The sequence below is a fragment of the Thermobia domestica genome, chromosome 3, assembly GCF_964235325.1.
Source record: "Thermobia domestica chromosome 3, izTheDome1.hap1.1, whole genome shotgun sequence".
NCBI classification, from domain to species: Eukaryota; Metazoa; Arthropoda; class Insecta; order Zygentoma; family Lepismatidae; genus Thermobia; species Thermobia domestica.
This window is the reverse complement of record NC_137456.1, coordinates 129106257-129132800: the sequence shown is the minus strand read 5'-3', so window position 1 is coordinate 129132800 and position 26544 is coordinate 129106257. Positions and strand designations below refer to the sequence as shown.

Genomic DNA, 26544 nt, shown 5'->3' with positions numbered 1-26544 from the left:
CAAATCAGAGCCCTGCTATCCCATGAGTTTTGCTCATTCAGTGTATAACTGTCTATATTAAAATATTAAATAATAGTAATTAAATGTTTTAGTGCATGAGTATTAGTGAAGTTTGCCTACTGCTCTTTCTCTTAAGAAGTGATTTGGTTAAAATTAACAAAACTTCAATAGATCAAAGAGCATATTAAGAACTGTTTCATTCAAGAGACCTATTTGTTGCAACAGAAACACTTCATGTTGGTAGGCTTGTATGTAACTGTAAAAGTTCTGTAATTAATGCACATCCACGAATAAATGATATAATAGAAATAAATGCAGACTATTAATTTTCAACTAGCTGAACCTGCGCTCTCTACACAGCACATCATTCACATATGAGCATGAATCTCCTTGTCATTCCTCATATCTGTACATGTCCCTTTGCAGATACAAGTTAAGGACGCCTTCATAAAAATCGGCAAGGGGTATCATAAACGGGAATTTTTTTCGATTTTTTTAATATTTCGCACCGTTTGCAAGATTTGAGCCCACTTGTAGTTGGAATTTCTAATTCATATATGACTAGTGTTTCCTTTCTTTTTGCATGCATTATGTAATAAGTAAATAAATTACACACACAATTAATTATGTCAGAGATATACGGAGTTCATTGTGAAAAAAAAAAAAAAACTCCCCAAACAATGAAGATTCATCTTAGACTGAAGAAATGGTTATCTTTCGTTTTCTTATAATTTGGCCATGAAACAAACCCCTGAGAAACTATACAATCCCTATATAGAACTATGCGATGTTGGAATATATAACTTATAGAATATGATGCTTTACTTTTACAAAAATTTCAGTACTTCCACTGTACCTCTAAAATTTTAATAAAGAACTAATGGCCATGTTTTTTTTTTTTTTTTTTTTTTTTTTTTAATATTCAATTAGAACTGGACAATTTACACAAAATTTGGAATCGACCAATGAAAACGGCACGTTTCTAGTACTTGTGTGTTCAAGGTCTCATTGTCGAAAGGACTGGAGACAAACATATAAACTTTTCTGTGGGGACAAACATACACTAAATCAGTATTTTAATATATAGATAATGATTGGAATAGTTTTATTTTCGAGTGCTATGTTTTAATATTGGCAATATTGAAATTTTTGGACTTACGCGTTTGAAGAAAAAAGATATTACTAGTAAAGATTACTAGTAAAATTAACCTAATACAAATATTTTTATTTTTTCAATTTTTCCAATTTTTCAAGAAAGAAATCGAAAAAAAACTGTTTTTTTACCAACATGTTCAAAATTTCCGGAAATTTTACAACACTAGTTCAGACACACTTGTACTTTGTCCAGCATTAAACTCTGATGTTGGTTCCGACGCAGTTCGCTGCCTGTCCTGTTTTACCAGTCTGCTCAGCTTACGACGTCGGACAAATGTAATGAGGTGGGGGGCGCCCAACCCCTCGACGTTTGGATGTCGTTTCCCCTTAGTTTCACCACTTGTTGAAGACACTCACCACAACACTCCTCGAACACCTGACAAGTCCCGCAGTTTCCGAAATTCTCGTACCGAGTGTTTCTGAATGAGTACTTTCTTCAAAATAATATTAAAAGTTATAGAAAGATTTTCGAGACATTCGAGTCGAGTCGAGATTTTTAGGAGCTGTCTCGACTCGAAAATTCGAGTCGAGAAATACGTTTGTCTCGACTCGTCTCGAACTTTACAAAGTGTGTCTCGACTCGAATTCGAGTCGAGTCGAGTCGAGATTCGAGACATGTCTCGACTCGAACGCATCCCTATTCATGAGTTCTCACTCTTTCTCGAATATGTAGTAAGGAGAAAATGGTGTAAATGCCTTCATTCCGTCTTTGAAACTTCCTTCCAAATACACTACCTACGACGCGACCTAGTGTCAAAAGGAAGTGGATGTTCAAAGTTGCTTTGAACAAGAACACATGACTTTACTAAATAATAGTGTACAGAATTTGCTTTTGTGACTAATCAAAACCACTTAGTATTTTTTCAGAAAATGCTGTTCTTGATTGTAATAGAGATGTGATGTGTTTTTGTCTCGTGTATTTATGAGTACTTTGAGTAGGTACACGAACGGATTCCTAAGCTCGATTGCCAGTGGGAGAGCCTTGAAAAATTGACGCATTGCGCCGTAAGATGTGAGGTCAAGTCTCATATAGCCTCGGTGTTGACATTAAACTCCAGTCCAGTCAAATACTTTGCAATCACATGTTTACTAATTAGCCCATTGGTATCGAAAGGTGTTAGAGGTTTTGTTGTAACTTCTACTTACACTAATAGTAGAATTGTGGAATATATATATATATATTAGATTCAGCTCATAAAGACATTCTATACTTGAATGTAGGCCTATTTGAATATAGCAGTTTTCGAAAATGTGTGAATTTGTGCCATGCAGTAGTTACCAAACGAGATAAATGTTAGAATTTCAACCTTTTGGTAGGAGTCACGAACTCCCTCTGGTGCATTTGTGTTCTGGTCCACCAGTGGACTGGTATGCCTTCTTCAGTGGCCGAAATATTATACATTTTATAATATTCAAGTTGAAGACATTAGTAAACTGGCTGTAAGTTAATGATGAAAGCAGATTATTATAAATAGTTGTATTATTTCTTCTTGGGGTATGCTGAATGTTTAAATGAAGATAGGCTATTCTTTGTATTCTTTATACTTAGTGTGGCTAAACGTAACCATCAGCAAACGGCCAGGTAGCGCGTGAATTGCGTGCAAGGTGAAGGACGCCTTGGAGCCAAAACGCCGCGACGTGAAGTCGCCTCGCTTCCAGTAAACAGTTTTCTCAGAACTAAATAACTAGTGCAACTACTGCGGAAACAGTAAGGCCTATATAAGATGATTACTTTTACGGAAAGGAGCGTTTATCTTTCTCGAATAGTCATACAATTAGTAGAAAACAGTATTTTTCAGTAAATTTCATATTTTATAACTCGTGTAAACAAGTACTTGTGTAAGTTGTCAGCGCTTGAGGAGTGATACATTTGTTCTACGAATATTCCCTGTGGATCAACAAGTTTTTTCCCCCCTTTTTTTCTTGAAATGAACTGCATGTATGCCTTAAAGGTAACCTAGGGAGTAATTACAGAGACCATCGATGGATTTTGTGCAGTTCGTTGCAAGCCAGCCTTAATGCTTTGTTGCAAATAACATAATGGGCCTCTGGTAGTTTTAAGGGAGTACCCATCAAGAACAAAAGTATTAAGAGCAGTTGAATTTTAACGCTTCTTTTCAGCATTGAGGCTGTATGGGACTGAACCTTTAGTTTGAAAGTGGAATCCGAATCATTACTCTGTATCCGGAGGCAAACACTCCACCGGAAATTGAATGCGGGACCGACTCCGACATAGGAAACATATGTGTTAGCCACTTTGCCATAAAGCTTGGAGCCCGCATTTGTGTAGAGGAGACGTGCGTCCTGTCTTTCATCAGGAAGTAGATTAATGATAACTGACCAATTTGTTAGAACTTAGCTTAATAATAGTATTCCGAATATACGTTAATATTTAAGCTGCTTGGGCAAATATAATGGTATGTCACATTTTTCTAACTTTCGAGTAAACTGAAAAAGAAACCTCAACATTCCCATGCAATTCATTGCAATGACACACATTGAACAAGCTTGCTCTACCATCTGCAGATACATTTCTGAAATTAAACAAACTACCTGTAAACTGTTATCTGGTTCGCTTACAACCCATTACACTTAATAACTCAAGTTTCACCACAAGTGACACTTACCAGTATGTTTCCCCAAGCTTCTCATTTGGTTTTTCTAGTTTTTTTTTTTTTTTTTTAATTGTAACATTAAATTTTCAAGGTTTTGACAAACACATCAGTCCTTCAACAATTAATATTATACACTATCATCAAAATATTTTTCGTAAAGTATTAGCAAATTCAGCTTCATAAAAAATTGAAACACTGAAAAGCGTTAGTTTGAAGTAGAAAAGTGTTGATAACTTTTGCGTATGTAGTGTCCATTCATTTTGCAAAAGACAACGTTGAGGTCTACCTTTTTAACCGCGCTAGATTAATAAGCACAATATTTCGGATAGACCCAGAACCATTATTTACATTTATTCTTCAGGAAACAAATTTGCAAGGTCTTTGATATTGTTCAACGATTTAAAAAAAAAAAAAAAAAAAATGTTCAGTGACTAATCATAAGACTTCCGAAGGGTCAAAACTGAGTTTCACTTATGCTATAATTTTACTCTCATAGGAGGAAAGAAGTTGTGAACTTGGGCCAGTCGTAGCAATCCACAGTATTATATATGGAATAACAAATAGCTGCACTGGTTTGGAACACACCGGTACATATCATTTGCGTATGTAATTTTATCACGGCCGTATTCCATTCAAAAGAAATATTATATAATGTATTTTTCGCCTGCTGCATCAATTGACGATATCATATACCGAACTTTGTGTTCATTGTTTGCGTAATGTTGATGATACATTCCTTCTCTTCTTAACGTTCTTAATTAGTATTTGCATAATGTTAAACGTGAGATTTTATATTTCCGTTAGACTGGACGAGTGGGTGTTCTAAGTAGACTTAGTGTTATTTAGTGTTCGTGTAACTTTTCGACGCCACCTGAATAGGGGAAACAGCTATTGTATTTTCTCCCCATCAGATAGGGATGCTTCCTGACAGACCCGCAGGACGAGATTCAAGTTTGTCCAGTTTTTGTTGCACATTGCATACGAATGGCATTGCAGCGGCGCTCGTTTCCTTTATGCTTAGAAATCTACCTCCAAAGCTTGCTCTCCAACTGCATAAATGGTATAGGTTTAAAAAGACTGGGTCATTCTCTTCCCTTCACCGGTGTCATTGTGTTGCAATTTGGATCAAAATAGTGTGAGGTAGGTCATGCCAAACGTCCTCTTAACCGATAAACATTGCTCATATGCGTTTACTTTATTTTTGAAAAGTCGTGATAACTCTGACAGAACGAAATAGCGATAGATGAAAGTAATGATACATAACAGGATTAAAAGAAAACTTTCAATATGGTAGGATATCAACAATTAGGGCCGCGAGGCAGCAAGTTTTTTTTTTTTTTTCGGAAGGGCGGCAAAACTGACAAATCATACAAAACTGATATATAAATAATTGAAATATATATTAAATCTATTTGAACTTCGTAGTTAATTTCTGATAAACATACTGTAACTTCCTACGTTCTCACCGACCTTCAACTTATTATTATTATTATTATTATTATTATTATTATTATTATTATTATTATTATTATTATTATTATTATTATTATTATTATTATTATTATTATATTATTTGACGAATCTTACGTTTCCATTAATTCTGTTATAATTATGATGGTGCAACTTACTTTAAGAAATGTAGCTTTCTAAGATACGTTAATTCTAGTGAAGGGGGCGACAAATTTCCTGAGACCGAATCGTGTTCATAGGTCTGTACTCATGATAAAACAGTGATTAAATTTGACAAATGATAGCATCGACTGATTTTTTTTATAGTTCCTATAAGAGTGTACTCAGTCCGTATACTGTGGATAGCAAAGTAAGTAGTGCGTAATCCTGTGTTTAGATCATAATACAGAGTAAATTGTGTGTGTGTTTTCAACATAGCTGTGTGGCTAAATGGAAAACTACTTGGCTTAACAAAACTCCCGTACGCTGTTACGAACCTATGTGCTAACTACCAAGACGTGCACTATATGGCCAGGCATAACGCTTCGTAGATTGTAGTGTCTAAAGAATTTGTCTCAACAGATTTGGAGCTAGAAGCTATTAGAATCTGGCGTTTAAAATACTATAGTGAAAGAGATTGAGTTTATAATTACTGTTATATCCGTGATGCCAATAAACAAGTACAAATAATAATCCATCCCTTTGCATTATAGTTTTCTTTGAGAGTATTTTTGTTCGATTTTTCTTCTAGACAAAATGAACTCATTAATAATACGTTGATCGACAAATAACGCAAAATAAAATTAAAAGCTAATTTCGAATCACTTTTTTTTTCTTTCAAAAATCTTCATTCATTCGTTGAATGTTAAAATAAAATCTTGAGCCCCATTCTCTAGCCCCTTTACACACATACGAGTGGAAGTGCAGATATTTCGGATCTGTTGAATTGAACAGCCTTCGAATGTGTATGTTTGTATATTATGTAAGAAATGATAAGTCTCTCCACTTGGTTTCCTTCACGTTTCCCAATCTCAACCACTAACAGGATGCGGTGAAGGGAAATTGATGGCATAAAACGGCTGGAGACACAGACTTCTCAAATCAAGAAAGAAGAAAGTAAAAGAGTAAGGAAAAAAAATAAAGTCGGAAGCTGGGAAATCGTCGCAACAAAAGGTGCTTGTTCGAAAACATCTGCCCCTGAGAGGATGTTTATTTCTGTTTCGGATCCAGTCAGACGTTCACAATCTATAAAATAGGCGATTGAATTGGTGGAAATAGATGGGTGTCTAAAGAAGGTTCGGAGGAAGTTAACACCATACTGAATTCTGGATCAAAATAAGGTTCATGTAGTAGATGACATACCTATTATATAAAGCTATGCGGTGGTATAGTGAAGTTTGAAATAAACCACTCGTGAGAAACTACAAAAAATTAATGTAATGAGGTGACAAAATGTGATATACGGTACCATTTTCAAAATGTTATAGAATAGCAATTTTGAAGTTCGCAAAGCAATGAAGTAACAACTTTTTGAAGACACTAAATAAATAAAGCACTGTCTGTAACAGTAATTTGAACAGAAAAGTGTACTTCACTTTCACTAGCGTAAGGTAATGTCGAAAAATGAGACATATTCCAATATAAGATGTCATTGAGCTGATCAAAATGAGAAGTATAAATGTAAATACTCATGCGTAGATTTCGGGAAAATAAATTTGTAATTCTGAATATTGGAGCTGATATTGAAGTATACGCTCAAAGATTTTCATTATAAGCACAAGCAAGATGACAATACATGTTTGATGGCTAATGAGATATAACCCAAAATTATTATTTAACTCTTAAATTTTTGTTGAACTATATCAGTCGATAGATGACATTCACCTGAACAAAATGACATACTTGAAGGTGCATTCTAACACCTAGTTTTCAAGAAAATCGACAAAAGTAAATTTTCGCTGTAATGTGAAACAATTTTCTGTGCAGTATACTTTTCTAGGAATTTCCGTATAAGTCTCTGACGGCATTATTGGTCTTCAGTTAATTTTCCTTATTGATAAGAAAGAAATCTCATCTGTTACTAACTTCCTTTTGTGATATTTTAAGCACTATAATGGCAGTTTCCAAAGGATGGTCGAATTAATCAACGTAACGAATGAAATATTGAAACTCTAGTTTAAGAGCACAGTGGTACGTATTGTACATAAAATAAAATGTAGATTACTAGAAGTTGAGATTTTTTTTTCAAATTTTTATTGCACGATTTAAAAAAAAAATAATTTGTAGTACTCTTTATCGATGTATTTTGTACAATATGTAGATAAATCCTTTTTTCGTTCATGCGTAAGATAATCGTAGTAAATAATGATAATAAGCTGCCAGGTGCCATTTTATTTTATAGCCCGCATTAGGTTTCTAGAATCTTTCAAACAAGCCCACAATTAAAAGACTAATGATTATGCTGTCTTCGCATGGCCAAAATACCGCAGCTGTGTTTATACTACTTGTACAATTGTAAAGTAACATGTTAAATATATTATAATGCTTAACAGGAGTCAACCTCCTGATAAGTAATAACATTTTTCCATATCTAATGCTTACTATACCAGAACTTCACTCTCGATTGATTCTCTATATTTGGAAAAGTAACTTCAGTCGATGATTCCCACGTTAACTGTTAAGATTTTTCGTACGTTTTTATAACGCAGCTACAGGGTTGGTCTTTTGGGTCAACATAAGTTCGTCAACAATGGTGAAGCTGTTGTAACAATGTTGTGATATATAATATGATCAGTTTTTGAAATGAGATTACTCTTTCTGTCTGGCGCTGCAAAGCGAACAGGCCGCACATTTAACTCGATGATGCATGGTCAACACACGGGTTCGCAACACCATTATTATAGGTTTCTAGACCGGAGTCTGCTACCTCTTACGGCATGTGGTTTGCCCACCGAGAATCGAACTCGGGATCACGCACACTAAATAATACGGGAGGATTACATGTGATTACAGTGTCAATTTTCCAAGTAGATAACAGAGTAGAGCAAAATTAAAAATATTTAATTTGTACTTTCTCGGTAATTATTGGCGTTGATAAGAATGACTGTGTAGTAACTAAGGTATATGCCGTAGGAAGACAAGTCTTTGTCCAAAGCAGGAGACGTTTATCTAAATATGTAGCATCCCTTGCCTCGCCTCGGCCTCCTATGCACAAGTGCACAGCTGTGGTCTAGCAGATCGTTCTTAACGACTGTGACTGCAAGCATGTTCGGGGATTTTACTTTTTTATATATATATATATTGTGAGTGTGTTCCAATGCTCTACATTTGGGTTACTCTTTGCGCAAATGATTGGATTATTCAATGTGTTTAAGGCATGCTTCATAATATCTGTTTTTAAAGATGTGAGTTCTCGATTCACTTACGTTTCTCATCTGACAACCGTTTAGGAAAGATTTTTTGTAAGTAGTAGTTTATTTTTGTACTCTAACTTGCTTTTTCTTCAGTTCATCACCACCTCAGATCCATTGTCCGTTTGAAAACTTTAAATTGCTTTTCCAATTTTAACATGTATTAAATTAAAAGTCATCTTTGGAAGTTCGGATGTGGCTTAAAATAAATCAACACACACACATGTATAGCACGTTTTTCGTGTATATATAAGAAAAGAGGTGTGTTACGGTTACTGGCGAAAATACTCCATGAATTTGAGGAACGTGTAATGGTGTTAAAATTTGAATACTTATATCAAATTATTCGAATAACAGGAGAAAAATGTAATCTTGTTTGCTTTTGTTCAGATAACTAATGTTCTGTTCAAAACCGCTTGATCTGATGGTGATGACAAAACTGCATAAGTAGATGTAAAAATTTGTGACAGTGGCCCTTTTGTATAATCACTTTATCAATTGGTTTTAATGGGTCTAAAGTCAAAATATATAGTCTTAGGGTAGTAAAGCATAGGTGTGAAGCTTATATATAGGGCGTGTTAAATGTTGCAATAATGTATTATTAATGTTAAAGGTATTAGGAAGTTAATTCAAGTGTGCTTCAGAAATAAACTTACACACCAGTATCGATTATTTAATTTTTTTAAAATTTCTCTTCCGTTCTGGTGGCTGAAACGCGTGCTTTTTGCACGTGCTGTTTTCCTGGATTCTGCGTACCCAAGTAGTGACTCAGATCCCAGTTCAAGTAGGTTCCATCTCTTGTATCTTTGGTGCTGATTATGGTATCCACTACTAGGAATTTTTATTGTAAAATAATATAACGAAAATATTAAAATGCAAAGATAGTATCCATTTTGATTTACTTTAAAATAAGTTATGAAATGAAATTTCTAGTTTTAAGCCCCACGCTTATACTTTTAAACTGAAGGAGAGAGAGAAATCCATGAAAGGGGGTAATTAGGAAATAATTCGTGGAATGATAATGTGAAAGAAAACAAGCACATACGATGTTATCAATCTCAAACGCGTAGGATTGAATGGGACCCTTCGTAGTAGAAGTGAACGCTCTAAACTGAGTCACCGTGTCCCTGCTACCTACTGTATTTTGATATGCTGCTGCTGACAAAGTAGGCAGCTTTCAGTAGAGTCGGTCGAATTAAAATTGAGTTTGTATGTTCTGAATAACATGTTTGTCTCGATATTTTGTTGTCGATATTTTCATAATTCCGTTCGATTATTTAATAATATAAAACCCATAATTTGAAACGGCATACCCCACTTAGAACTGCTATTTAAATTACTGTTAGAAATCTGTGGAGTTCATTTCATGGAGAGTCAGTGTAAGCATATTTACAGAATCATTGTAAAGTATTAACAGAAGTAAATGGTTTGTTTTGATATAAAGAATTATTTTTTAAAAAATGTCTAGGAAAATGTGCTTTAATTAATAATGTATTAAATGTAAATTTTTAATTGTAAAGGATTATGTAATCAAGTAGAGGTTGGGTTCTTTTCATATTATATACGATCATACCACGGACATTTGCCAGGACAGTCCTGATTCTCATGAAAATTAAACTAAAATGAAAAAAAAATATATATATGAGCAATTTTCACATTAATTTTCAAAAGTAGTAACTGTCGGTCTCTCCCTTTCATCCTCAGAAATGGAAATGTATGGCTGCGGGTCTGGATCACATGATCCAAAGAAATCTTATTAAATTCTTCATTAGTGATGTATTGTATTTACAGGAACTTTTTTTTTGTGAAGGTTTCTTCATAATGCCTTACTAAATTATGATACTGATTAATTTAACGTATCTCCAGATTTAACCAGGAATATGAAAAATTCGAGAGTTCTAATATGTATCGATATAAAAATAAATTACTATTCGGAAAATTTGGAACTTTTTGAGAAAATTAGAAAATTCTTTTTGCTAAAGGTGTAGACTAGCACGGGACAATACATATATCTGGTGGATTTTCTAAATTGTCACTTCACGTTTGTTCTGACAAATTTCGTTACTTTTGCTGGAGGCGTAAAGTTCTACTGTATTTTTAAATAGGTTAGAAGTGTGTCTACATTGAAATATGATTTCGCAATGGAAATTTTGTCAAAAGTTGATTCATATTAATAATTTTCAGATCACACACAGTTTCGTACTTTATTTATTTAAAAAAAATGAAATTCCCTGTATTGTATATCACAGAATTATGGTGTCCAGATGTCGCACGTTAAATTAGATGATAGGTGGGCAGCATATTGGTTCTGAATACCTTGCTATTTATTTTCGGTAGCCCCCATTTCAGTTGTTTTATGATGCTGATTCAAAAGCTTGTGAAACTATACAGCTACTTAGGTGCTTTTCACTATTGAGAGTAATCAGGATGTTTGTGATATTATTTGCTTTGGATATTTCAGTAATGTGTATTATTGTACTACTTAGGAAGAACCTTGTCCAGACCTAAAAAACTTTGTCCTAAAAGTTTTAATTTCGAAATTCAGAACAATTTTATATTCTTTTGCACATTTTCTCTGACACAGTTCTTTAGCTGCAACTGAAATTAACTAGAAAGTATGCTGTGTTGAATAAATTACGGTAGTTTTGAATAAAATAGGTCAATAATGCTTCTGGAACAAGATTCTACCTATATACTACAAGACAAAGTACTAGTGAATGAGTCACTGTGTACTGATGAATAAGAAAGAAGACATTAAAAAGCAGTAGAAATTCTATCTCTCGTTCTTAACGAATGTAATATGAACTAATGGATATTTGAATGGACCTTTTTTCCATATTCTGCAATTTATTTTCTGTTAGTATGTGGAGGCTGTTGTTTTCCTTGATCGTGGTTTTTGTTTGGTGGATTGAACGACGGATGAGGTTCAGTTAATGCAGCTGCTGCACCTGCCCCGGAGAGCACCTGGAAACCTGGTGGGAAGGCTGGGAACAGAGGAAGTGAACAAAGGCCCCAACTGCTTCTGGGCACACAGCTCCCTCGTCTTTGTGTTCAATTACACCGACGCGGCTGCAAGATGACTGTAAACTCACACTAACACGCCTTGAGAGATGATTTTTTTCTACATTTCCAGTCGTATAGAAAGTTGGAAGACACTGGGGAAAATACGATATTTCAATCGTATCATGTTAACATCAATCTAAAATGAAAAAAAGAAAGGACAAAACCACTTGAATATTGTAAACATTAATGTAATACTGTACAACCGAATTATTATTATTATTAATAATAATAATAATAATATTTTTTGGTTCTCGAAATGTCGATGATAACTTTGTATATCCAGCAGATTCCTTAGCTCTTTCCGGCGTAGAGAGCACAGTATTCTCGACTCATATGCTACGGAGTTCGATACTTGTGTAACAGACAGTAATCCCACATATATATATAATGTTACATATTATACTGCTGTATGTAAAAACTGCAACACCAAGGAATCAGAATGCATGCAGACTAAGAATTTGTACACCTGGGTATCACGAGCGATCAATTGCTATTTCGTCCCGCAGTTGCATGCGGGATGGAATATACATGCATAGGCCCAACACTGTCCTCGTCCGATGAACTTTCCATAGCATTCAGGTAGTGAAGTGTGTGGATAAGCGAACAAGAGCCGTGTGGGCAAGCGTCATTATAACTCGTCAACACGCAGACAGACTACTCTGCGGGGAGGCGACTTATCTACTGCGAAATTTGATACGCGTTAGAGCATATCGTCACGACAGCAATGCGAATGTGGAAGCAGTAGACAGAAGAGAACCGTACACAGCGACGGTCGCCAAGTGGATCCCACAAGATGACAACACTGTGAGATACTGGCATTGTTTACAGCGTCGTTCAATATTAGCTTGACACTGGAGTTCTGTAATGGGTGTAGACATAATTTTCTAAACGTTGGATTGGCAGTATGCACTCTTTACTTCGGCTTCCGTTGACCTATAACAACGAACGCCTCAAGATAAACAAGACGGATGAATACTGTCGTAGGGGTGCAGAAATGTGAAACGTGATAATAATAATCCAATAGTATACAACTTGGATATGAAGTTTTTGAACCTCCAGAACGTGTAAATAAATCCCCAATCCTCCTTAAATCGAAAATCGAAAAAATCGACTTTGTACCCTATTAGATCTTATGAAGTATATAAAATGTAGTTCCTCTAGGTGACTCCTTTCTATGTGGAAAGATATATACGCACTTCATTTACATATTAGTATAGAAGGTACTGTACAACGAAAATAATATTAAAAGTGTTGGCGATAAAAACTGGGGGAAGCCAGAACCCAGACTATGAGGGTATATCGTGAAGTTACTATAAACTTTCAGAAATATATAAATGATAGCTTCAGTTACTTTTGTCTCTCTCTCTCTCTCTCTCTCTCTCTCTCTCTCTCTCTCACACACACACACACACACAAACAAACAAACAAAATCCGGGGTGTAGCCCTCCTGACCCCCGGCTAGATCCGCCACAGGTTTTTCCTCTCCTTTTTAAGAAAGTGACACTCTTAGTACCACGGCATTATGGACATCCATATTACAAAAATTCAGTATCAAAACGAGTTCTCGGTGAAATTAAATAAGTTGTTCGAGAGTAAGCCAAACGTGTCATTAATTTATTTTCCGTAAGTAAAGTATGAAAATGTTTACATTCTGTTTCGACTGTTCTGTAGAATTCTTAAAACAACTCGTCGAATTTTACAGCGTTACATTTTTTTTTAAAAATATCACAAAAATAATATTTTGCTATGTAACTGTAATAGTATAGAAATCTACTGTTTTCAGGTTTCTCGTTGTTGAGTCACTGCACTTGATAATTACGAAGTAACTGCAGGTGATATTCTGTTCAACAATGAGAAACTTGCTGAAAGCATTGGTGTATTAGACTATATAGTAGTTTGTAAGTACTACAAAGTTGTAAATTTTCAACATCTTTGTTGTTTTCAGAAAGATGTAAAAATACGCTGTATAATTCAATGAACAGTCAGTAAAAATGTTTACCTTTATCCTATATTTTCTTTTTTTCTGGTTTTTTCAGTGATTTCGGAACAGATTGACCATTTTGAGTACAGTTTTCCACACACAGATAATTGCCTTCTCTGAGTCAAGGAAAACTATTCAAACTGGTGAATTCGTTCAGAAATTGCCAAAAAAGTACATAAGGATACATAAATACAATGCTGGCAACTTTACGTGAGTATCCTTGAGGGTAGTAAATGGTAACAGAACCGATAAGTGTAAATGGTTTCTACTGGGTTTCTGTTCCGTTTCCCAATAAAGTGATTACGTACTCGCAACGAGAAGAGTTTGATAAAAACTACTTTGAGCCGAATATCGAATCCAGTTTTCTGGTCCGATTGGTTCCGAGCCTGGAACGGAAGCAAATTTTTAGGGGAAAACGTTTGTTTGCTCCGCTACAGGAACATACTGTAACAAGAGTGAACTTTCGTTGGTGTAGATCAGTGATTCCCAACTTTGTTCATCTTGCACCCCGTTGTAAACCCTGCATACTTCACGCCCCCCCCTATCTTCCCGCTCGTTGGTCATACGTGCTTTGTCTGACCCAATCTGCGATTTCAGATGCACCCTTGAATTCTCAGGATTTTCAATAATATCTCCACTTTTTTTAGAAGCCAAATTGTGTGATGCTTTATTCATAATTTCATAGTTTATTTCTGTAATTAGCTTGTAACCTCTTGCTTACTCCCACGCTCCCCAAGGTGGGAAACACTGGTTATAGTTTCCTCGAGTTATGATGTAACAGTTCCTCAACATCGTTTGGAGCTTATAACGATCTTTGGTTAAAACGATATATGCAAACTATGATAATGGAGCCGTTGATATCCAGGTCAAATGATAATGGAAACACAATTAATTCATTGTGATTGGTTTACGGTTTTGTGAATAGAACCGATGCATCGAAATATATTTCGGTTCTCACCCCGAAGCAGTACGTATTACGATTTTGGGTTCCATGAACAGGAGCGATATGTCGAAATGTATTTCCGGAACCGAAATCCAAAATATGTTCGATTCTGTTTCCATTAACCTGGTATTCTTAATGTGTCTTACAAATTATTGAAAGATTTCTTGAATTGTTTGACTGAACATTTCAGTAAAATATTTTTCAATTATTTGCATTATTTTACTTGTGTGTTTTGATTCTTAATTGAACCCATTAAATCATCATTTTCCCTGACGTCCTGTAATTGGAATTTCTCTCTCCTTTATAATACCAGTACCACTGTTCAACGTACGGACTAATAAATTGAGTATAATATTATCTTTCGTATTGTCCGTAGGACATTTTGTTTCCTACAAAAGTCCTCATGAAATGATAAAACTATTTTGTATTAAAACTGTGATACGCTTTCTTTTGTTATGTGGCTTTTTGTTTTTTGCATGTTGACAAGCACACACTGGTGTGGTTTGCGCGCTATTTCTATCAAGTACATGCTAAAGTACGAACAAAGGAACAGGTTCTTGAATAGTGGATGGCGGTCAACCTGTACTTGCCAACGCAAACAGATGTCCATCCAGTCGCTGGTAAACGAACTCATTGCTCAGTGCCCCAGTAAGAGGGCTTATGTGACTTGCATTGGCAGGTGGGTCATTGAATCATATGAATAAAGAAATAAAACTATATTAGGACTAGTTTAGTAGAGGTACCCCACTGGGAAATAAATATTTATTATATACTGAGTAGCATATATTTTGTAAATGATAGCGATAAAACTTGCAGATATTTTTAAAGTCCTATTTTTCAAGTAAACATGATAGTTAAAGTCGAAAATTCCGGGAGTTATTATGGGAGGCGTGGTGGCTCAGGCATAAAGCACCCACCCCGGGTGCAAGAGATCCTGGTTCGATCCCAGACCAAGTGAATTTGTGATGGACAACATTGCGTTCTTAGGTTTGGCGAGGCTGTTTCTTGTTTCCTCTCCAGATCTTTCATAAATCAATCCTTAATATCTGTCTCTTTTAGCCTAATGGCCAGAAAAGTGGAACTAAAACTAAAAATGTCATTTCCGGATGTATTATGATGTATACCAGAGTATACTTAACCGCTTATCTGATCTGATCAGATTGTTAGCGTTCTTACGTTTGGTGCAGTAGACATGGATTCAATTCCTAGTGGGAATATCTGGATTTGCTCTTTTAGTTTGTGAAGCTGTTTATCACTCCCGTACTGAAAATGGATGATAAATTCTAGACAGTATTAAAAGATCGGTTGAATTTGACCTCTGTAGCCTTCAGTATGTTAGCAGAGTGGATTAACACAAAACTTGAATTAATTTTATGTTAAGATATGTTTTGCAAGCACTAACAAGAAAAGCCAAGCAGTGTGAGCATCTGGTAGTAGTGATGAGGAATCCATTACGAATGGCGAAATTTGCTGCTTTCAAGAGCAACGTCTTACCTGGAGTGTGAGACTTCGGAGCCGTTATCCCCCCCCCTTTTTTTAAAAAAAATATCCGCACCTGTTGATCTTTACTGAAAACTTCGTAGCGACATGGTTAAAATCTGAGAAATTGAGGGAAGCAGATACTGTGTCAACATTGAATGATGAAGTATTACGTCCCTTCTAGCACAAAGGCTATATGAAATAGAATCTATTGAGAATGTGTATCCGAGGTGAGGCCTTCACAGGGAATCGAGCTTTCTTGAAGTTTGGGCTTATATATCAGAAATCATTGCGTTGTAATTTTTCTTCTAGTACTCAAAAGGCTTATTAGCAGTGCTGTACTTATAGTAGTAGAGGACATGACATAAGGATAAATTCAGTTATCCTCACTCCTGCTCCCGCCAAGTGAACTTTGTGGTGGACAAACACCGTGTGCGTGGGTTTTCGCTGGGTTCTCCCGTTTCCTCCCACTTTCTTAATTCCACCATTTCATTCATCTCTCATCTTCACCGTCTCCTTTAGCCTAACCGGCATAACCGTGGGACGTAAAACTCAAAAATTTCATTTCATTTCATTTTCAGTTATCCTCACCTTGCAATGTAGCAACACGTCACTCAAGAATATATGCTTCCTTGAAGTCCACTCGTTGGTGGGGGAGGAAGGAGAGAGGTTGTTTTTCTTAGTAGGGGAGCATACTTTAAAGTATCTGATCCTACGATGTCTACAGAGCGCATTTCCTTTTCACTTCGTCTCGATATCTGTGCATGTCCCTTTACAGACACAAATGTAGGACGGAAGGACTCACAAAGATAGGAAATTGATATAGGGCCTAGATGCAAGAATTTTGAGTTATAACTGTTTTATTGAAATGTGGGATTTCACAAAAACAAGTGTTAACTAAAGATAATAGGCCACGAAATAATAAGTTTGATGTTTCCTTGTTTTGTGGACAAAACGACATTAGTAACATTTACTTTTCCGTCCCCGACGCTCGCTTTTGATACAAGGCATGTAACTCCTAAACTAAGAAGGATGTTGGAATTTGTTTTAGCTGTAAAGATGTTCAGTATTCCGGCTTAAATCTTGTCCCCCTGATACTGCTTTTCTGAAACAAAAAGTTAAAAATGAGCGACGGTAGAGGTAGGGAGATTACAGAAGTGTTCAGAATCGCATTGACTTTTCATGCTAAACAGTATGTTTTCTAGAAACCGCATATTTTTCTTGATCAGAAACAGAATCAGAATCAGTTTCTAAAAATACTTAAGCCAAGAATGGCCAAAATTGGCACTTTCAAACTGGAGAAATAATCAATAAAAAGGTTTTTCACTCTTTTTTTTTTTTTAACCGTAGCAACGCCGTAGTGGTAATGTTATGTGCTCAAAAAATCTATTGAACGTTGAACTGAAAAGAAATAACATTTTTTAAAAATTTGAATGAAAACTGGCAAATCAACAGAATTTAGATTCGACCAGCGAAAAACATATTTATACTCGTAATAGTTTGTGGTTTCCGAGATCTCATTGTCGAGAGGAATTGCCCACAAACATAATCTGTTCAGTTGGAAAGGTGACTAATGAGAAAAATGAAATAAAAGACGTGCACTGGTAGGTTAGTATACCGTCTGTTTAAAGTGGACGTCCCGCGAGTCAATATATGCAACTTGCTGAATCAGTCTTGATATTCCTGTTTTGGAATTGCTCCAAAATCGAGACCAAAGACATTTGGATTCTGGAATAGTGTCGAAATGTTTCTTTCTTCACCACTTTAACTTTCGAAGATAGGCAGAGCTCGCATGAAGTCAAATCTGGAGAATATAAAGGGTCATCATCTCCTTAGCCCCTTTTTTGGCCACAGACTAGTGTACCATCCTGCTTTTACACGGGTGCATTGTTGTGTGCAACAGAGATCATGAGCTTTCTTGCCGATATTCAGGTCGAGCTCGGCGAATACTGGCCAGCATACGTCATAAAACACTCACTTAGTACTTCCCGTTTACAGTGTAGAAAACAGTGATCAGAGTTTTGATTTGGCTGTTGATCAGAGTTTTGATTTGGCTGTTGTGTATGTGCACTTTTCTGCGGTTTTAGAGAGCTTCAACCCTTCCATTCCGAGTTCTAATGCTTTTTGAGTTGTTTGTACATAAAGTTACATCACCTGTTACAATGCGTGATACGAATTTTGAATTCACATCAGCTGCTTGTTTCATGTGTGAAATATTTTTGATCGTCGCTGAGTATATGATGCACAAACCTTTCGTCTGCCTAAATTTTGGGTTACAATTGAGATGAGTAATGGACTTCGGAATTCCAGTGAGATTCTTAACTAGCCTCCAAGTGCACAAGGATCCTAGCGTAACATCTCTGCAGCTGTTGGAACGTTGTTGTCAGTTCGCAGTCACTGCTACTCGTGAATCGTCTTCAATGCTTTCCTGACAATCAGGAAATCTTAAACACGTTCTTATGACTCAATACCGTATACCGACATTTGTAATCATTTGAAATGTCTCTGTTGTCCTCTTACCCAATTTGAAACAGACTTTAATGTTGGCACTTTGCTCCTTTTCTTTTTCTTTTTGAACGTCAGCTTCTTCGGCAAAATTCGTGCAGCTGAAACGTGAATAATTCTTCAATATGTAGATCTCGATGGAAGTTGATATATACTTACGAGGGAAAAGATAGTGAACTAGATAATAATCTCATTTGTCACAGGGATGTCCAATATTAGGTAATGATAAATATTGGGTAGTGATAAATTCTTGTGTCGTAGTATCGTTACTGTAGTAGGAATCATAGTGACTCAGTAGTAGACTGCATACAATTTGTGCCAGAAATTTCTATTGGATCTTACATGTTAGACCACGAGAATTTGTGGTGGACATTATCATATTCGTGCATTTTTTCAGCATTCTCCCATTTCCTCCACATTCTCATTCAACTAGTTCTTCCACAAGTCATTCGGTTTCGCTAATTATTCATCATCTTTAGTATATAGAGACGCTAAGTAAGTACGAGTGAGAAATTTTTAAGAACTAGTTTTAGTTATAGTTGTTAGCTTCTGTATCGTATCGAACTACTGACGCCATGTTTTTAATCCACGTGGAAAAGCGTACACTCTTTTGTTCTCTTGATAAACTAGATTTAGCTCTTCGTGGACAAAGAGGAATGAATCATACGTAAGCAGTCATCGTGTGTCAGCGAGTAGCATCTGTCAGAAACGTTTCGGAATCACAGTATCAACGTTATCTAATGGGGTCAGTAATGCTTCCCGTAGCTTGTCTGCTGATTACTTCTACTCTTCGAACGTGTTGTTAACGTTGCTATGGCAACGGATGGCTGGCCTTGCTTAGCACGCCCTTGAGGATTGTCGTATGGGAAGTATCGATCCGTTCTCCCCCACGTGGTAATTAGTAAACTACATATTGTTCAAATATACGTAAGTTTCGTTCAAGTCTGAATTAATTGCTTCCATCATCTCTCCTGCTTAAACTGCACAGAGGAGAAAACAGATAAACTATGTTTACACAGAGCGTAACGAAAATAGTAAAACACTTTTATCTACTTTGGGTGGAGTCTTGACAAATTTGTTCATTCTGTTTGTATTACTCGATGTGCTTTAACGAAATTCAGGTTTTCTTTAATTAAGCTTACAAAATGGAACTTTTTGCTAAATACGTATCATGAATTTAAAGGGGGGGGGGAGATTATAAACAGTACTTAGTAGCAGTCGTGATGGTTTCACGATTTACTTTTGCGTACCGAAATTAGAGCCTTTCATTACATTTTGATAACGAATTTAGATCCGTTTCCCAGCTTGTAAGCTTGCTTGTTTAGTTTTAAATCTTGCCACCGCCTCTCTTATTAAAGACCATGATCTGGCAACCATACGTAGGAAATTGTATGGTGATTTGGCTTCAAACAAAAATTCCAAATGAATGAAGATGATTCACCTTTGATTTAATTCTGTCTATGAAATTAGTTATCGAGTAAAATTTCGTTGTTTTACCTGAAATCCTACATGTACTTTTTTTTTTCAACTCAGGAAAAAAAAACTATTTAACGGAAAATTTAATGCTGATGAAATAGCCTATATAGTTCAAAAGTTTGAGCTTTTAAATTCTTGTGCAGTGAGTAGTGATGGACAGCTTTCGAAAGTTAATCTTAGGTAAAAATGAATAAGTAAAAAGAAACGCCAAAACTAAACAGTATGTGTATCTTATATGGGTCAATATATCGATTATCCACTGTTAGTTACTTTATACGTGTCGTATATTATATACTGGGTGTATAAAAAAATCCGGGGCCATAGACCAACTCCGTTATGAGTAAAAATATAAAAATAGAGGAAACATGTTGAAAATTGGTAAGTTTTCAACCAAAAATGGTTGATTTTTTCCAATCTCGTCATCCGTTTCGGCTCCATATTAAATGAATAAGTAGCAGCATCACGTGTATACCATGTGAAGGAGTTTGCTTTCTATTGTGATATTTTCTCTATTTAAACTGGAAATGGCAGTTTTAGTAGAGAGATTAGAGTGGAACTAAAATATTCTTGGAACGCTTGATTGATTCAGAAAAAGGGGCACGATGGCTCAGTGGTAGAGCGCTTACCTCTTGTACGTGGGGTCCCTTTTTCGATCTCCGACCAGGTAAGTTCGTGATGGTGAACATCGTGGATTTCCTCTTCTGGGTACTCCCGTTTCCTTGCATATTCCCATTCTACCAATTTCATCATTCACCTGCTTAATCCTCCGCCCCAATTAGCGTAAAGACAATTGTGGGACGTTAAATTGAAATATTTCGCTTTGTTTTTGATTACAGAAAACCTTTTCTTGGTGTTACCGTTTTCACTCTATAACAATCAACATTAAAACTGGAAGAGTTTCTTTTCTTGTTTGAATAGAAAATATAAGAAAATATATTCGAAAACCGTTTCTCGATATATCTTAACGTTTTTGCTGTCTCTAGATCATTATTGAAACTGGAAGTCGTAGTGCATTTCAACCATTTCCGGTTTTAGTAGAGATTTAAGGTTGGAATGAAATGCATTGACGCATAATCGATGGCAAGAAACGGCTTCTCTTTGTATTACAGTTCTACTCTAGCACTTAATGTTAAAAACCGAAAGTGGTTGATTTTTTTTTTTTTTTTTTGGTCACTTTTGGTTTTAATAAAGAGAGGAAATGGAACGTATTCTTGTGACGCTTAATTGATTGCAGAAAACAGTTTCTCGCTATCTGTTATGTTTCTACTTTATAACGATCAACTACCTCCTAGGGATTGAATTGAAGATTAAGAGAGGACCTTGTAGAACGTTTAGATCAATTCCTAAAAACCTCTGTTGACTGCTTTTTCTCTATTATGTAAATCAGTACTGAAACCGGAAATTGTAGATTTCTAGCACTTCCGGTTTTAGTAGAGTTAAGGGTGGAGATTTTTTTATCGGCTTCAAAAAGGTGCTATGGTGAACGGCTATGGTGAACGTACACGCAAAAGGCTATGGTGAACGTACACGTTGTTGCGTGAGGGAACCTAGAGCACCTCAAATGCATTTTCCAGCCTTGTTGTATTTTTGGTGATGAGGGCCCAAGGAGACTTCTGAACTGTCAACGTTGCTTTTTCATTTAACATAGAAGGGCCCCTTATCTGTGTGGAGCCTAAACGGCTGGTATGATTTTTAAAAAAAATCCAAGATTTTAGATTGGAAACCACCTGTATCCAACAGGTCTTTTTTTTTTCGTACCTTGATTCAACGGAGATGGCCTTGATACATCCGGTATACTAGAGCATACTGAAGTAAACCATATCCTTGATGCATCCTGAAATAATAAGGTTTGAATTACTACTCTGTCCACAAATATTTTCCTTAATTTTATTTCATGTTCATATAAGAAGAAATAAAGAGCGTTTCAGACGAACATAAAGTGGAGTAATCTTTATGCAAATATTGAAAGCCGAAAAAGTTAAATAAATAATATCTGTTACTCTCTCTCTCTCTCTATATATATATATATTTGTAACGTTGAGTGTTCCTGTAAATTAATAAAATTTTATTGTTTCTTTTCAGCGGTGTGGCTATGCTCAGTTCGACAGACTGCTCCACCTCGAGCGGCACAAGCGATATCACGGACCCTGGCTCTCCTTACTCCAGCCCTTCGACGTTCCGCAGCCCTGATCTCTCCAGCGGTTCCGAGAGTGAGGATTCCCGCACACCACCACCTTCTTGTTGGCATGACGGCGAGACGGCACCCACCGATACGAAGGAAGGTCGACCCCCGGACCCTTGGCTCGACAAACGATGGAAAGAGGAAACGGATAACACCTACGATGTCTCCACGAATAGTAATACTGTTGCAAACGTAGAGCCAGCTTGCTCGGATGATGAGAAGCCGGCCAAAACACCTGTAGACTCAGCTGTAGAAAGTGTAAATCACCCTGTATCGTCGTGCAAAAGGGTTGCGGATCCTAGTGCATTCAAAAATGTAGCCGCTAAAAAGTTAAAAGTGGAGGGCAAAAGTGCACACAGTTATCAGGGAAAATCTGCTAGTCTGTTCGAACAACTTCAAAATCAACCACATTACCAAAAGCAGTGCTTTCAAGAACGTAAACCAGACAAGCTTAAATGGACCAATAAAAGTTCAGAAAGTTTGAAAGGACAAGGTAAAATTACAGAATATTTTAAAAGTCAAATAAAACCTTTAAACTGCCAAAAGAGCGTTAGTATAAAAAAGGAAAGTAAAGTAAGTGCGAAATCGGAATTTCCACTGGTGAAAGCGGAAACTAAGCCTGAAAGCGGATGTCTAGATAAATACTTCTTAATCTCAGGTACCAAATTGAAAGACAATTCTGAATTAAAGAAAAATGGTGTGTTAACGTATGATACGTGTTTGTCCAGCAGCAAAGTCCTTACTGGAGAGCGAGATCTCTTGAAGGATGAGGTTCATAAGGAAGACTCTCAAACGTCGCAGGAACTGAAGGAGGGTTTTGCGTCGAGTGCGATTGAATGCGGTAACAGGGAGGAAACAGCTTCGCCACTGCCTTCTGATGAATTGTGTCCAATTCTGTCAGAACCCCAAACAATTCGGTTCCCTGCAAAACAGCAGCACAGTTCTACTTCACAACAGAGCGAAAAGACTTTGGATACCGAGACGGTTGTTGTGTGTAAGTGGTCTAATTGTGATGTGGAATTCGACTGCAGTAGTAAACTTTTGGAACACCTTCAGGTAAGTTAAATCTCAGAATCTTCTCAATTTGCTCTTCTTTATAAAATGCTTTAAGTTTCCTTCCTATATTTTCGTAAGCAGCCGAAAAGACAGTTAAAAGTATGTGATTATAAATATTTGAAAAGTTGTAATACTTACATTATAGTTAAAATTGTAACACATGTTCTGAATGTTAGTGACAGTAATATTACATGTTTATTATATGGGTGAATTGGTCGTAACAATAATGGTCAGCTTTCATGGTGAAGTCATTTTGCCTTGTAAAAGGAATTAGGGCTTATAATAGAATTACAAGACACGTCAATATTCTCTAAAATGCAATTTTCAAATTATTAAAACATTGAAATCAGGTATCATCTTTAACAGTGTAATTTTCCCATAGTTGGGAGGCAGAACATGTGATTATTAGATTTCGTTCAACCCGAGAGAGTAAAAGCAACCGATGGTCCTAAATCATCAAGTCCACTATCCTGATCATTTCTAAACCGCCGGTCACTTGATACGAGCCGAATTTTCCCCCGTTCACCCCTCCCCCTCTACTAAAGCTAGAAAATGAGCGTTTCTAATAAGAGGCCATATCTCCAAAACGAATGAAGATATTAATGAATTACTTTTTCCCGTTTTATCTGTAAGGTGTGCTTTACGATTTTGTCTATTCATGCTTTGGATAGACCAAACGGTTTTTTGGAAAATTTAACATAAACATTAAATACTGGCATGTTTTGACTTTTTTTCTATGTCCACAGCGAATTGAAATATGGAAAGAACATTTCTAACTAAATTTGTAGAGTATTAAATTATCTTTCCAACGGTACCAATATTGTTAGGTTTACTTCCAGAAATAGCTTTAGAGCGAGGTAAGTTTCAAGGCAAGTGCGCTTTGATTCGAATGCTGACGCTCCGAATGGCATCACTGAATTTCAGTTCACGTCAGTCAATGAAGGTTTTGTTTCCGAGTTAAAAGCTGATTCTTTTCCAGTATTTAAGAACAATTCTCATCCTTCTCCCTTGAGCTCTCCTGCACGATCATGATCATTTCTAGATATCTGGTCAATTGATTACGACCGCGCGTTAAGGATCACAAAATTTTGAGATAAGTAAAGATGTCTTTTATAGTATTAAAATCCATTTACAGTTGATATTCAGGATATTTCCGATTTTTCAACTCTATTTGTGTGCGACATTTCCACCGATCGTTGAAAGTAATTCCTTATTTCTTTAACTAAAATATTTATCTTACCATAATGAAAAAGCAGAAAATATAAATAATGTAAGAACATATATAAAAATGTCTTAAGTGAGATGGGCAAACATCACTTACAGGTGAAATACAGGGTTATTGATAACATCGTTGTACACCTAAAGGGTATTTCTAAAATCACGAATGAGCCTATATTCTGTCAATGGTCACTTTAAAAATGTTTTTGTAGAAACCTCAATAACTATATTTGTATGTAATTTATGAGATTATATCGAACTTGATTAAATACTTACTAATTACTGGAAACAAGCAGAACTATAATATTATTCTATATTATTATATCAAATCTGTGCAAAATATTTGCAAAATTACATATTTCTTTAGTCTTTTGATCCGCATTAGATGAATCTTTCCCATTACAGCTACAGGCTTTCATGCTGTACAGCTACTAAAGCCCACACACACTTGCATTTGTTTGTGTAGCACATATGTTTACATGTACAGGACTTCAACTGTGGTTAACTTTTAGGCATAGATTCCTGAGTGGTCCATTTTCCTCGGTGGACACCAATTTTGCATTCGTAGTTTGCCAGCCAGAAAGTTCGGGTTGAAGGAAGTCAATATTCGAATCGCTGGCGTGCCACCAAATGTACTGTTTGAACAGGACTGGATTAACCCATCTCGAGGCCCGGGGTTAGAATAAATATGTGGGCCCTGCTGACTTCATCTAATATATTTCTGTGAAAGTACAGTGGGAAAGTTAAGGAAATATGTTTCATACTTTTGGTCATATTTTATTTTATGATGATGAGTATATCTTCATGATTCTTTTTAATATCCAGTTGTGATTTTGATCAGAGTAGACGTTCCTGTCCACCTGGAGCCCCGGTGCTATAGTCCCCTAAACCCCTCCCTTAATCCGACCCTGTGTTTGAATATGTGCTCGTTTGATTTTTAGCACTAGAGGATCATTTGTTTGTGGAAGTTGGTCTAGGTTTCTGTAACCGACCATATCAGTACAGACAGCATTGAAGAGAATTTTTGTGAATCTGTGTAGAGATTCACCACAAATTCTTCTGCACTACTATTTTCTCATCATCCACATTACCAGATCCTTAGTTACTTAGGAAGTATGATTTTTTAAAATATGCATTCCATGCAGTCTTTTCGCCAATTCCTGGGAACTGATTGGTGGTGTCGCTTCCAGTAAGTACATGGAATGCTGGCAAGGAATGGCATGTTTCATCGTTGAGCTCATTCACAATTGTGTGGATGGGAATACATTGTAATTTTATTGCTGTTCTAGTAGACATCCATATTTCTTCTGCCTTGAATGTTTTAAAAATGTATAAGGAGACGAAGAACATGGATGTTTTTGTAGTCAATGAGCAGCTGCTAACAACCACAGCTGGAAGCGTGATATGTGTGAAGTATTATCCTCGTATTAGCCTATTCATGATTAGATTTCAGAAATGGTAGGTCTTCTCCCTGTGATAACTCCACGTGAAGTAAGTCTGTAAATCCAACTGATATGATAACAAACTGTTCATCTTCCAATGTTTGTCTACAGAACCTAATCAGCTCTAAAGAAAGAAATGCTGCGAGGTGAGATTTGTTTTCAGGCAAATCAATAAAACCTTTCCACTGCTGAGGAAGAGGACAATCTCGACCTTCAATACTTCTCCGAATCAGTCAATAAGTTATTGCTGTTCACCTAAATCTTGTACCTCCTTTAATAGAACATGGACTGTAGTGGTCGAATAAACAATCAACTCGTGAACACGCCGTGTTTAGAAAGTTCATCACTCATTTTACAAAAATATCCGCCAAATCACACCAATCAGTTCACAGAAATTGAAAAAAAAGAAAGAAAGCATCGAATGTATATTTTAAAAATCATACTTGTTAAGCAAATTAGAATCTGGTAATGTGGATGATGAGACGATAGCACGTACAGAAGAATTAGTGGTGAATCTCTACAACGATTCACAAAAATCTTCGAACAGTGTTGTTTGTGCTGATTTGGTCG

At 36.1% G+C, this 26544-nt stretch overlaps 1 protein-coding gene across 2 annotated transcripts in view; it reads left to right on the top strand.

Moving 5' to 3' along the window:
* jing (AE binding protein 2 jing) overlaps positions 1-26544 on the top strand; it is a 179137-nt gene that overhangs the window by 112498 nt on the left and 40095 nt on the right. For both annotated transcript variants that reach the window (XM_081751685.1, XM_081751686.1), the window contains exon 2: positions 22159-23314. In XM_081751685.1, the coding sequence (XP_081607811.1) occupies positions 22159-23314 (1156 nt within the window). The remainder of the gene's footprint in view (positions 1-22158; positions 23315-26544) is intronic.